Source organism: Coturnix japonica, chromosome 9, assembly GCF_054131305.1.
Source record: "Coturnix japonica strain WE chromosome 9, WE-NBRP24, whole genome shotgun sequence".
Taxonomy (NCBI): domain Eukaryota; kingdom Metazoa; phylum Chordata; class Aves; order Galliformes; family Phasianidae; genus Coturnix; species Coturnix japonica.
In genome coordinates, this window is record NC_140671.1 from 4,755,674 (window position 1) to 4,769,537 (window position 13,864).

At 42.0% G+C, this 13,864-nt stretch overlaps 1 protein-coding gene across 2 annotated transcripts; it reads left to right on the forward strand.

Moving 5' to 3' along the window:
• The first annotated feature begins 1,514 nt into the window (after positions 1–1,514).
• Positions 1,515–12,671, forward strand: P2RX7 (purinergic receptor P2X 7). 2 transcript variants are annotated; one of them, XM_015877701.3, is made up of 13 exons: positions 1,515–2,309; positions 3,717–3,846; positions 4,159–4,230; positions 4,927–4,999; positions 5,842–5,938; positions 7,374–7,454; positions 8,008–8,137; positions 8,875–9,005; positions 10,023–10,116; positions 10,548–10,613; positions 10,711–10,827; positions 11,495–11,590; positions 12,057–12,671. In XM_015877701.3, exons 1-13 carry the CDS (start codon positions 2,185–2,187, stop codon positions 12,516–12,518), a joined length of 1,674 nt encoding a protein of 557 aa, XP_015733187.2. In that variant the 5' UTR covers positions 1,515–2,184; the 3' UTR covers positions 12,519–12,671. The 2 variants fall into 2 exon arrangements, with proteins under 2 accessions (XP_015733187.2, XP_085411887.1); XM_085555761.1 differs by lacking the exon at positions 11,495–11,590 and having other exon boundaries at positions 2,109–2,309.
• Positions 12,672–13,864: the final 1,193 nt, after the last annotated feature.

The window sequence follows — 13,864 nt, forward strand, 5'->3', positions numbered from 1 at the left end:
TTGCTGAAGTCTCATATCAACTATAGCAGGATGGACTGTGGTCAGCAAAGACATAAGGAATGATTGCTGATGCCTCAAAAAATTAAGCCTCTTAGAACGTGACCTATTTCTGTGTGCTAAAAAACCTGTCAAATTCTGCATGCTTTGTCACAGCTACAGCAGTAGGTCCTAGGTGATGTAAAACAGTAAAGGAATAAACACATTATCTCTTTGTTGCAGTCATTGTACATTCAGTGCCTCTGTGCAGGTCTTCTGTTACAAGAGAAAGCATCCTAGTCCTTTAAAGATAAGTGTGATAGATGGTGATCCAAGCCTTCTCCATGCCCCTCTCAGCACTGTGACTTTGTTACCCAGCTGAACTGCCTCTTAATCCCATGACCTGGCACAAAACCACCCTGAGACCAAATAGAACAGTGTCCTGTGTAACTTGAGGTAAAAAGCTAAAGATCTTTGCAGCCACTGGTGTTTCCAAAAGCTTGCTTTACCATTGCATGGCCATTGCCACCCCTGCAGTATGAATCTGGAAGTGCATGGCACCTTCTTTGCACTAGTGCGAATTGTTGGGTGGTGGGGAGTCAGGCTCAGAGGGAGGCCAACATCATGCTGGTTTCAGTCCTTTTAGATTGATCGCTGCAGTTGCCCCAGCTTCAGGCAAAGCATCTGCTTCCAGGTCATTCACTGTGTAGCACTGAGAGCAAGGGCAGGTGGTTGCAAGCAGGTTGGCATGCAAACCTCAAGGGGAGTCCAGTGTGTACTGGCCCACGTGTTGATGTAGCAGTGCCCTCTCCTGGAAAGTCAAGCAGCAGAATTTGCAGTGATGTTCTCAACTTTTGGTGGGAGCAGAACAGCTGGAAGGTTATTTTTGCAAATGCACAATGATTCTGTTGTTGAGAAGAACTGTACTGGAGCCTGAAAAAACATGGACAGGAGCCTCCTGGCCTTCATGTACTGCTGCTCTCCCAGTGCTGCTCTGAGCTACTTTCACCATCTGAGCAGCTTCTTCTGCACTGCTGTTCCTGTAGCAGTCAGTTTCCCCCTTGCAAATGTAGACAAGGAAACCATCAAGATTCTTCTGTGGTGACTGAGGCTACCCAGCACGTTATGGAAACTATGGCTAGCGATGTACCCACAGCCAGCTAGAGAAGTGGTTGTAAATGATCAGCTCATTTTAGAGATACTGAGTAAAATGCATTGGGAAAGGATGTGACACGGGGAAGGCTGCACAATAACCCCAAGGCAGAAACTTCTCAGCTATTTTCTTTATCTCTTTTCCCATGTCTTAAGACCTTTGGTGTGAAAATAATAGGCCTCAGCTAATGGTCCTGCGGTCTGACCCACAGTAGGTGTTCCAATGTTTATGCGATCCCTAATCCTGTTTCTACTGAAGTGTTTTGGAAAAAATGTGTCGAATTCACTCTGCAGAGTCAAGTCTTTTGAGCAACAGAAAAGCATTCCATCCTCCTTCAAGTCAGGGCAGCACCTTCAAAGTGTTTACTACTTCACAAAGTTTTCTCAGTCTGGTTTGAGGTCTGGAAGGATTCAGTGAAAGGAAATACTTCTCCAGACACTGCATAAGTAGAACTTGGGAACTTAGAAGGAAATTCTCTTCTTTTTGTGTGTGTGTGATTTTTTTCCAACTTTCAACTTCTTATCTTTACAAAAGCTGGACTAGCTGAGGGCTATCATTGATGTATCTGACATTTCAACTTTTCACTTTGGAAAAAGAAAGAAAAAAAGGCCAAATTCAGAAATTTAAAGTACATTACTGATACTCAGTGGAAGGGAATTCAAAAAATCTTCCCTCTCTGAAAACTCCCTTTGTTGCACACAAATGTGGGTGGCTGCGAAGAGCTTGTATTTCTGTCAACAGACTGAGCCAGGCTACTTCTCTATTAGCTCCCTAAAATAAGGTGGATTCCACAAAGAAGTTAGTTTGTCTTCTTTGTTCTCTGGACATATAAAGGTGGCATTTCATATCCTGTCTCTCACTCCCTTATATTCTTCATTTTTTATTAATATCAAGCTTTGATCCATCAGCTGCCTTTCTTATGAAGGCCTGTGGTACCATTCTACCCACATGTATTTCTGACTGTGCCTTTAAGTGGTGTGGCCTCAGGAGGATGCAAGGTGAAAAATAGACATCAGCCTCTTGCAGTTTCTATAAGCTCACAAGAAACATTCACAATGGTTGCATGTGGCTGGACAAAGGATCTCTTTAATTACGACTCCCCAAAACTGATCCGTTTTCCAAGTGTTGGATGTGTATGCGTGAAGTGGTGCATTTATGTAGTTATTGCCCTGTATATTTGGTAAGTGCTGGGAGATGGGAAATGGCACTGAACACTAACAAGTGTTTGTTGTGTTGGGGGTTGTCTGGGTTACAATGTGCTTTCAGAGCTTTCCATTCTGTGGCAGCAATTTGAGATCATTGATTTGGTGTTAGACCACTCTTGGAAGATGGATGTGGCGGTGGGAGCTTTGTGGTGGGATTTTGGCACGGGATGTTATTGCACAGGGTGGGGTTGTTGGAGTTTAACTGAATTTTCACTAACAAATGCTTTTGGTTTCGTTTCCTGCTATGCTGCTTCTGTTTCTTGTCTATAAGCCCAGACTCACTCCATTGAATAATCTGACATTTACATCAGTTTTTCTGAGATTAGAGTGTGTTCCACAGAGTCTCCTATCAGAACTAGATCTACCTAACAGATGAAATAGCCAATCAAGCTCTTGAAGCAGATTTCAAGAACAATAAGGTGTTTAGGGATAAACAATAATAGATTGCCTCTAAAGGGCAAATTTTCCTCCTTGCTGCCAAAGTAGGGCTGTTTTCAGTGATAAGTCTTAGCTGAACAAAGTCTGCAAGTCCAGAAAGTGATTTATTTCCTTTGTAAAGGCAACAAGCCAGGACATGGAGCACACTGATCCCAATCTTGCTAAGAATCAAGTCTGCAGGAAATGCAAGCACCTACTGCTGCTCTGAGGCAGGTTCTTACTGCCAGTTTCCAAAAGCATGATTATTCCAAAGTACTGATCTCCAGAAAGAAAAGGCTGAAATGCTGTTATAACAGACAATATAAATGAAAGAGCATTGATCGAGTGCTTTCTACATCTGTTCTTTAGCAACTTTTATCCCTTCCAGAGGTCTGCTGTCAAACTGAAATGATGCTGAAGCACTCTTGTGGCTATGTGGCAAGATTGTTTTTGAAGCAAACCTTCTATATGACTTTTATGTAATGTGGAAACTACCTTCTAGAATTACAGTAGTTTTTCAAAGATGTTATTTCCTGCATGAATTAAATGAGCTAAAAACTTCCTGTCAACATGAAAACAGAGATGACCTTCTACTATTAACATACTCAGTTCATGAGAAAATGAAACTATTAGGTCGAGTTTTTGAAGCAATTGGCATGAGGCAAAAAAAAAAGTCATAACGCTTGAAAATTAAAGACTAAATATTCTAACCAGGATGTGACCTGAAGTTGTCCACAGCATTTAGGATGGGAAAACAGAAATTCTCCTTGCGTGTATTTCAACTCATTCCTGACAAAGTGAACACTGCAAAATTGAATTCAATTGGGCCCAAGCAATACATCTGTGTCACACCAAAAGGGTTGAAAATGCCTGTCTGACTTCATGTTGCAGTTTATTTTGTACAAAAAGAGCTGATTTGTTTTATTTTTATGAGTTTCCTTGTCCTCTCTGTTTAATCTGTGCAGTTATACGCTCATTGCTCACAAGCGCTATCAAGAGAAAGAAGAACTCACCAGCTCAGTTCGCATTAACCTGAAAGGAGTGGCTCATGCAGACAGGATCTGGGATGCAGCGGAATACACCATACCAACGCAGGCAAGTCTTAATTTAATGCACAACATTCAACTTCTATCGATACACCTGGTTTCTTTCCTGGTACGTCTGCTGGGATGAGCAGTAATGTTAAAGGAGACTTAACATTTGAGACAGTGATGTTTTAAGCCAAATCTACAGGGGAAAAAAGGAAAAAGATTATTCTTTTCAATGAGATTTCTGTGGTCTGCGTCAGTCGGGGAGAGGTAGAGCAGCAACAGCCTTGTTGTCCTACAAGGTAATGTCCTGAAGAGGCTGAGGTCTGGACCAAGGGTGTGAAATTTCAGTCATATTCATTTTCTTTTCCCCATGTAGACAAGAGACTCTTTTTTTGTGATGACCAACGTCATTCAGACAGACAATCAGATTCAACAGACTTGCCCTGAGGTAAATACTTCTTGTAATTTATATTTAGGATGATGGTATTGAATACAAATATGGAGTAGTTAACAGGAAACATTAATGTTAGTGGAAAAGAGCAGACTGTAGGACAGTCCTGTACAAGCAAACACAGCTGTTCTTCATGCTTATACCTCAGTAGATAACATGCAAACTAACCTAATAGCTCATTTTCTTTCCTTCACCCTGCTATTTCTTGGGAAATCAGTTTGTTGGCTGAAATTTTCCCTTGCATCAATGAACTTGCCAACCCTACCTGCATTGCTTTTAGGGAATAGTGACATTCAGGCCAGCGCAGCTTCTCTGTCTGTGCTGCTGCCCGTTTGAGAACAACCTGAAGGGATGCTGGAGTTACAGAAATGCTCTCACTGTTGCTCATTCCCATATCTTCCCATTCCTCCTTTCTGTAGCTCAGACCTGGCAGTCAGCTTCAGCTCTCCTTCTCATTCATCCAGCTGGCCTAGAAGTGGCTCTTTGCAGAGCAGTTACCAAACATAAGTTGACTTTCACTGCCAAAAGTTTTTGGGACTGTTTATAAACAAAAGAGTAAATAGTCCAGTATTAGACTTATTGTACTTAGTAGTATAGAAAACAGGAAATGACATAAATAGTAAAAGAAAATGTTATTGTAAGGAGAGACATTGTATGGAGATGTATATTGGTCTTTCATGTCTTTTTTTTCAGTATCCCACTGCCAAAGCTATCTGCTCTTCAGATCAGTCCTGTAAAAAAGGGATTGTAGATGTCCACAGCAATGGTATGTAAATGGTATTTTCAGAGTGAAATATTGTTTGTGGGTACTATCTTCTATTGTGTAGAATGTGCAAGTTCCAGATTGGAGGAGAATTGCAGCAGAACAGTATATAATCCTAAGAGAGAGCTGAGAACAGATGTTCAAAACCACAAAACAGAGTTTTTACCAGCTAGTGCATGACCTTACTGAAAGGAGAAACTGTGGAAGGAAGCAGAGAAAGGGGAAATGTAAAGAGTACAGACTGTGGTATAAAGGAGGACTCTCATAGTCACTCCTGTTGATGTCTGTGGCTGCTCAACAAGGGGAGTGACTGCAGGATCTATCTGAAGTGTCTGTAACATCTGATAGGTAGTTCTCAGAAAAAGACAAATGACTTTGTGTCTTTCCTTGGGGACTGGTTGTCCAGAAGACATCCTACAGTTTTAATCAGCTATGTGAGTTCTCCATACTGCTGAGATTCCCCACATTCAGGCTGCTGGCTGAATTATATCTTTCCCTAGTAAAGTCTGGGTGTTCACAGAAAATCCTGACCCTCCAGAATGCAGAAAGAATCAAGGTTTTCTACATGTCTTTAGAGAATCACAGAATCATAAAATGGATTAGGTTGGAAGAGATCTTAAAGAATGCCTAGTCCCAGCCCCAGTGCTGTGGGCAGAGATGCCACCTGTTATATCCTTGTTTAATTTGGGGTAATTCTTCTTAAAGTTTCCTGCACAGAAAGCTACGATAATCTGAACTGTAAGAATCTCCCCACGTCATTTGAGGGTGAATCCACTGATGTGCTGAAACAGTCTGGATGGTACAAAGTGCTTGTTTTTGCTGAGCAAGAGCTTCTCTTTCTACAGGAGTTCAAACAGGAAGATGTGTGCGTTACAATGCAACTTATAAAACATGTGAGATCAAGGCATGGTGCCCTGTACAAAGGGAAGAAAGCCCCCCTGAGTAAGTGTCAAAATTACCTCCATTTTTTAAAAAGGAGTTTACTTTGACAGTCCGACAACTTTAGGAAAATCACTTTGCCTACATGCAGGTGGATCTCGGGTTTGTAAACCAGCTATTTATCACATCCATACTGTTCACACTTACTATATCTAAATAAATTACTGTTAAATTACAACTGTCCTCCTCTGTGATTCTGCAATGAAGCCATAGCCTCCAGTCTTAGCATCACACAGCTGCCACAGAAACAATTTGAGATGTCACAGGCTCATCTTGAATTCACTCAAGGCATTTGGATAATGAATTCAAATGTCAAGGAAAATGCATCAACCTAAGACAGGTTTCCTAACTCGAGGTTCTCAGTTCTCTGTGGTGTAGAAGCTCTGTGTGAGTTCATTTAACACAGTGAGGCTTCTTCCACCACTCAGACCAATAGTGCTAGGTTAGTTGTCTGTGCTGCAGGGTAGCTTTTAGTGGTCCACTCTGGACTGAAGAACATCTCTTCATCCTTCCTAGGCAGGTGATGAAAACTTCAGTTCTGGCTATATGTAATAGAAAACTGAAGAAAACTGTAGGAAAAAAGCTCCAGGAAACAAAGCTGCTGTGACTCAGAGAATGGAATGGAGGGGCCCTGTAGGCATCTTTTTCTGTAACCACATGACTGCGTAGTATTCTAGGATAAAAATGTTCAATTTCCTTTCTGAGTCAGCCAAAGCATGAAGAAATTCTAGAAAAGGTTTTATTTCAACAGAAATGATGAAAATTGCACTCTAAGAAAGCAAATGACTGATCAATTTTAGCTCTCTGAACCAGCTTTTGAAATATATGAGTAAGAAACCAGGTAAATAATCACTTTAAGTGGCGATACAAGCATGATTCTGTGCCTGTATCCCATCTCTTCCCTAAGAGAGAGTTTCCTGCGGACACAGAGCAATTTCTCCCCAGCCAGGTCCCATCCAGAGCTCACAGTGCCTCCTGCAGTAACTTCTGCCGAGTTCTTTTCACCTCTTTAAAGGAACAAACATTCCCTGTTTGTCCAGCAAGAGAAAGGATACAACTGTTCATACAGCATCCTGCCTGTGAGGACAGCAATGAAACTATCTGTTCACTGTGCAGAAATTCTCAGCTGCCAAATGTTATAAATTCTCACTACTATTATTCTGTAGCAAGATTTATATGAGAAGTCTCATGAGCTCATATTTCATCTGCATGCAGGAACTCAATTTAGGCTCAGCCCACATAAGAAAGTGCAAAAGGGAAAGAACTGTTTATACCTCAGCCTAAGAAAATGACCTTTATCTTTCTTGATCCTCTGAGCCATTTCTCTCCCTGCTTCTCAGTCTCAGGAAAATATTCCTCCCACTGACAGTTTTCCAGGTAATAAATTAGCATAAGATTAATTGATGTATTTAACAGTTAATTGATGTTTCTCTTCTAGGCCAGCTGTTCTGAGGAGTTCTGAAGACTTCACAGTACTTATAAAGAACAACATTCACTTCCCCACATTTAATTACACTGTGTAAGTGCCAGTATTCCTCCATGCTTTCTGAAGAGTGAGTGGTTGTGAAAAGGTTGTATAAATTGGCACCTTCTTTATTCAGAAAGGCTGTATCTTCTGGGCTTTGTTTGCATGAGCAACAAATCACAAGCCTTTAGAAGATCAGTTCTTCAGAAACAAGAGAAATAAGAAAACCTTGGGAACACATCCTCCCAGGATTGCTCTGTTTCTCTTCAGGCAAAGGACAGCAAAATTGTTCAGATATTCTGCTCACATTAGGGTGAAATCATTAAACTATAGCATAACCAATGTGAGACCCAGAGCTTAAGGTCAAAATATTTTGTTTGCACAGGTAAACTGTTGCTTGTAGTACATCCAAAGAGTAAAGAATTCATCTTGATTTGTTAATCTCATAGGAACATACAGATCTGGTGGCTTTGAAAACAAAAGCTCATACAAGTACAATCCAAGCACATTTAACTCAGCTTCCAACCAGAGTGAAATCCCTTAGCTGTATTTATAGCTGTTCTAGCCTTTGCTTTTAGATTTTAACACCTCTATGTGTTCTTCATAGACAAAATATTTCACCCAAATTGAATACTTCCTGCAAATTCAACAAGGTAACTGACCCACTCTGTCCAATATTCCGCCTGGGAGATATCCTTCAGGAAGCAAAAGAGAACTTTTCTGAGGTGGCAGTCAAGGTCTGTGACATTACTCTTTTTATACTCACTGTTACAACATTTTCTAATCTTTCTTCCTCCATGTTTTGCTGTCTGCTATGATCTTCTAGATTTGGAGACTGATTGTCTTAGAAGCCACATAACCCCAAGTTGAAAGGATAAAAACGTGCTTTACATTTTACAGCATGGGACCCACATTGACAGAGTGGATAGAATACGGGTGGTATTGCTTTCGTATATAGAGGCCCTTCAGCAAAAAGCACTTAGTTCTTACAGAAAGCTGTCCGTCATGGTCACCTTTTGATTCTATTAAAGTACATTCTAAATCATGTTGTTTGGAGAGAGAACCATCCAAAAGTGTCCCAGTAAGAGTCATTATTTAAGCCAGATTTATTGAATCTTAGCATGGCACAAGGGCAGCCAAGATGAAAAGTTTAGACTGGGTATCTACAACATTTACATCTGCACTTTGGCTTTCGGTTTGAAATTGACATCAAAGTGTTTTAGCTACATCCACACTTGTGCTACTGAAATGAAGAAAGACAGGCAGAAAATAGGATGAGCCAGAATGAATGGTTGCTTACAGATCACGCAATTAAGACACTTCCATGAAAAACTGCTTGATGAGCAAAAGTTGTTTCTGAGTTAGTGTGCATAAGGAGATGTGTCCCAACCAATGGCATCGCTCAAATCTCTGCTGTATTTAACAGATATCCAGCAATGGCAGCGATCAGAATAATGCCTGTGCTTGTTTCCAGGGAGGAATCATTGCCATTGAGATTAAATGGGACTGTAATTTAGACAGCTGGTCTTACTACTGCAGTCCAGAGTACAGTTTCCGCCGCCTGGATGACAAAACAAGAACCCTGTACCCTGGATTCAGCTTCAGGTAATAAAAAGGTTTTATTTCGGTGTTGAAAGGCCTAGAAATTTCCTACAAGTGTTTGGGGAGCAACACAGAAAATAGTTTGGGCAGATTCTACCACATGGCAATTGAGGCTTAAAACTGCCTAAAATTGTGAGTTTCCCAAGGAGATTAAATAAAACAAGGAAGTATTTTTCTTCCATCTGGGTAACTCCACACTTCACTGAAGCAAAATTTACTCAAAAGCAAATGAAAGCTTTTGGTTCTTTGTCCACACAGCAGATTGATGCAAAATTGTAATGAAAAAATCTTGATTCTGAGTAGCTACACAATTTGCCAAATGCTTATCAGTGTTTAAGACTGAAGTTGCCCCTCAGATCTAAGACAAAACTCTTGTGTAACAGCACTTTTTTTTACTCGTGGCATGATTATTGCTGTGGGTTTTCATACCTTTGTGATAATAACATGAGCGTTGTGACTGTCTGGGAGCTGCCAACATATCCCAAAGCTGCGTTCTGCTGGAGCTGTGCAAACAAGGAACAAATAGATATCAGATATTGTTCACCTAGCTGGCTTCAGCCCCTTGATTTTGGAAGGCTGGAAAGGTAGGAAAAAGAAGACAGAAGAAACTATATTCCTGTAAAGGTGATAACAGAGGATGGTTTAAAGGTGGCTAATATAAAGATATTGACCAAGATGGTGATAAATAGTCAAAGGTTATTAGTAAAGAAAACTCACCAATGTTGATGCCTGGACCAGATAGCTGAGGCAGTCTCCACTGAGGAGCAATCTCCAAGAGATGCTGCCTCAGTTGTGGTCAGCCCTTAAATGAGGTCCCAGAAGGGGTGGAGTCGAAGTCCACCCCTCCCAGGAGCACAGCTAGATTACTCTCACCTGTGCTCCCGCAGCTGACCCAACACTTGCCTCAGCTGATTAATCAGTGGTTCAAGCTGTGATTTCCCATACAATTCCCTTTTGTGTTCTCTAGCTTTGTATCATTACATTCATCAGCTGCACAGATCTTCACTTGTTTTTTTGCAGGTTTGCAAGGCACTATAAGCTTCCAGATGGGAGCGAGCGGAGAACCCTTTTCAAAGCCTACGGAATACGGTTTGATGTCCTTGTGTTTGGTATGGTAAGTGCGACTGTTGATCCTTCTGAAGGGAAGAGAGAAGGAAATTTGCTATTTCTTTAGTCCTGCTTCTGCCATGTATCCCTTTCTTCTGTCCATCACTCTGGGATGGAAGTCATGTCATGAGTTGATCTAAACTCAGCTGGGCAGCGTAATGAGCAAAGTTTAGGAGGAAACAGCAGAGTCAAGAGAGAAGCAGGATTGTTGTTTAGACTGAAAGCATAACAAGGTTTCTTGCCTGACACAAATCCTGCATGTCACCACCGTTTCCTTCTCAAATTATTTATTTTTCCCTGCAAAGTGCCTGTGATGGTCTGTGAAATCCTGAGACTGAATGGATGAATCACTGCAAAGGGGCAAAACCAGAAATGCCATTACTCTGAGTGAATGGTCAGAAATCTTCCTTCCCAATCATTATTTTCTGCTTCCCTTAGGGTGGAAAATTTAAACTCGTTGAACTCTTTACATTCATTGGATCCACGATCGCCTATTTTGGTTTGGTGAGAGATTTATTTTTTCACATACCTTGAACTAGTTCTGGAGATAGAGTCTCAATTAAGAAAGTGGAATCACGGCTTGCTTTTCTTTCATGTGCAGGCTGTGACCGCTATAGAAATGTGTTTTTCTTTCTACAATTGCTCCAGCTGCTGCAAAATACCCTTCTGTGAAAATGTAATCAGGAAGAAGTATGAGACTGTGCTGATGCCAGAACAGGTAAGGAATGCAAATTGTTCATTCCTCCTTCATTGCTGGGCTTTGTTCTCCTGCACCCTGCAGCAGCCTGCAGCTGTGGCTTGAGGAGATCAGGGAGTTTTGTGAGAGGGACTGCAGGATCCAGCGCAATAAGGAACGGGCAAAGACAACTGCCTCCTCCTTTTCATGCCAGAGGAAAGCTGAGCACTGCTTACACACAAAGCCTGGGCATAGCAGAGCCCCACCAGGAAATCGTGACCCTTCACAGAAAGGTGCTGCAAAAAGGTTTTCCATTCAGAGGGCATTGCTCAAAGCCTCTTCCCTGCCAACCTCTTCCTCTTTCTCAAGACATTTATGGCTGTTTCACTGGGCTGTATCTGCTAATCCCCCAGCATGCTAGACATGCCTTTTAAAGAAAGGCATAGAGGAACTCTCCACACAAGGACTCTTCACAAGCACACTCTTACAGTTAGTTCTGCACTGCCTCTTGCCATTACTTCTGTCAGGCCCCACTGCTGTCCACATCCTTGCTATAACACATACTGGAAATCTCTAGTCTTGCTGCATGCAATTCCAGTTGTTGGAGTACAGACTGCAGAAAGAAGATCCCATAGTGAGATCTCTGTTCCGTCTCCAGATCTCTAAGTAACTACTTGAGCTGACAGTGCTGATTTCTTCTGCTTCACAGGTGGTGTTTGTGTCCTATGTCGATCAGCCACACATTACTTTGATAAAGATGCCTCTGAAAACAAGCTTGCAGGATGCTAAAGACAGCGTTTTTGAGGTAGATGCAGACACTTAATGTTTGAGATTCCCTCCTCGAAGGAGGAAGCTGAGGAATGTCATCTCAAACTGATTTGGATTTCTCCCTCCCTGTATTTCAAGATTAAACCTTGAGCAACTGAAAATAGATTCATATTCCCCCTTCAAGTTAGTAAGTCCTGTGACCAGAGGATGCATGTTTAGAGTCAGCTAAAAGCTGCTGTTTTCCTGTGGTGGGCATGTGCTAGTGGGAGTGTGTTGGTGTTGAAACATCTTCTAAGGAGTCGATTTGATTTTGCTGTGGTGGGTGTTGGCAACACAGAAAGACAATCCTCCTCCAGACCTGCTGATCTATCGTCATTGTGCCTATTGTGCTGTGTCAAATGAAACACCACATGTTGAGGGTCACTGCTGTAAATTCTCTCTGCAGGTGGTGTGAAGTGGCAGCAAATGTTCTATTCTCATTTATTTGGGGAATTGTTTTCCAGAACTGCCCTGTGAAATTCAATGATCCTCGCACCTGCTGCACCCGTGAGTCCAACATGAACCACAGCACTGGACAGTTCGAGCTCAGGATGCTCACACAAAACATTGTCTGCCCCCAGTGGTGCTGCTGCGGCCAATGCCAGGAGATGCCGAATTACCACGAGCAACTCTGCTGCCGAAAAGAAGCGGGGCAGTGTATCACAACCACCTATTGGTTTACACAGCTGGTGCTGTCCAGAGACACTCTGAACAAAGCCCTTCTCTATGAAGATCCCTTTCTGGACCTGACAGGTCACAATTCCAACAGCCAGCTGCGTCGTATTGCTTACAAGCAGTACATTCACTGGCGCTTTGGCTCTTTTGAGATGCAGGACAGAGCCATCATCCCGAGCTGCTGCAGGAGGCTGATTAGAAATACTTATCCCAAAGCTAACGGCAACTATAATGGTTTTGATTTGGAATGAGGATGCAGCTTACCTTGGCTCATACTGTGGATTTTTAACCTATTTCTTTTATGTACCTATAGAAGAAGAAAAAGCATATAGAATTGTAAAATCATAGAATCATAAAATTGATGTTATAGAATATTACTTTCCAAGATCTGTTATGCAGCTGAATTCTTGTGTGCTGTCATTGGAGAGGGTCCATTATTGCCTACTGCTTGGCTTAGACATGCGCCTTGAGCTCAAGTGCTTTCTTCTGATTTGGTTTGGAATTGCAGCCTCTGGGGTGAACTCTTAGTGCTATGTTTTAATGAGAAGTTCCAGCCTTTTGCCTTTGCTTTGGTGTGTATCGAAGTTCCAGATGTATCAGGAGATGATCAACACCCTAAAGATAAGGTAGAGTTAAGGATCTTCTCAAGGCATCATCCCTGAAAGAAGACCAAGAGATACCACTTGAAAATGTCATCCAATGCATTTCTATCCCCTCACCCCACCACCATGGATCAGAGTTAATAGAAGACACTGTGCTTGTATATTTGCAACCCACTGTTAAAGGCCTCACAGTCCATCCAGATTAAACAGGCTTACTTTAGATTTCAGTGACACAAAGCATTTCCTGCAAATCCCAGCTGTTCTTGTTTAAATCGGGAATTACAATGTAAAATACTTACATCATCTCTGTGTAACATTTTCAGGCATTTCATTCACATTCATTGAATTTTAACGCTAAGCCTTTGGCCTCCTGTTTGCTCTTAGCTTCAAGCAGTCACAGCCTCCTACACCTCCTCCTATGGAACCCAGCACAGCACAGGTTGCTTTTTGCTTCGATGCATAAGGCCACATCACAGCCCAGGAGCACCACATTCAGGGTGGCTTCACTGATGCTCCAACATCTTTCCAGTTCTTTCTTTCTGCTGCCTTTGGACATGTTCTGTTTTTGTAGAAATGAGGTGAGGTGGATTACCATGTCTATTATTTCGCACCCCTCTCAACTGAGCTTCTTTCTGAGCTACACCAGCAGTTTGCCATTTCAATTTCCCTCATGTGTTTGAAAATGAATTGCCTGTAGATGATGCAAGCCACAGTTGTGTCTTCAGCTGTAACATACATTCATTGCACCCGTGTTCACATTGCATTGTTTCTTATATCTCAAGTGGAAACAAGTTGCAGTTGGCATTAACACAGCCCTATTCTGACACATGCGCTGCCTTTTTCCTTTTGGAAGAATTACACTTATAGAAGTTGGACAAGACACCAAAGCTGACACAGATAAGCCCACCAAGCCCAACACTGCCATGCCCACCACCTACACCCCTCAGTGCCCAACTCCCACGGCTCCTTAGCACCTCTGGGTGCTAACACACACC

Bases quoted from the DNA above. Each gene is read 5' to 3' on its own strand.
- P2RX7 (XM_015877701.3), top strand. From the start codon at position 2,185: ATGGTTGCATGTGGCTGGACAAAGGATCTCTTTAATTACGACTCCCCA. The intron at 8,138-8,874 runs GTCTGTGACATT...GCTTGTTTCCAG, and splicing joins TTTCTGAGGTGGCAGTCAAG to GGAGGAATCATTGCCATTGA. The intron at 9,006-10,022 runs GTAATAAAAAGG...GTTTTTTTGCAG, and splicing joins TACCCTGGATTCAGCTTCAG to GTTTGCAAGGCACTATAAGC.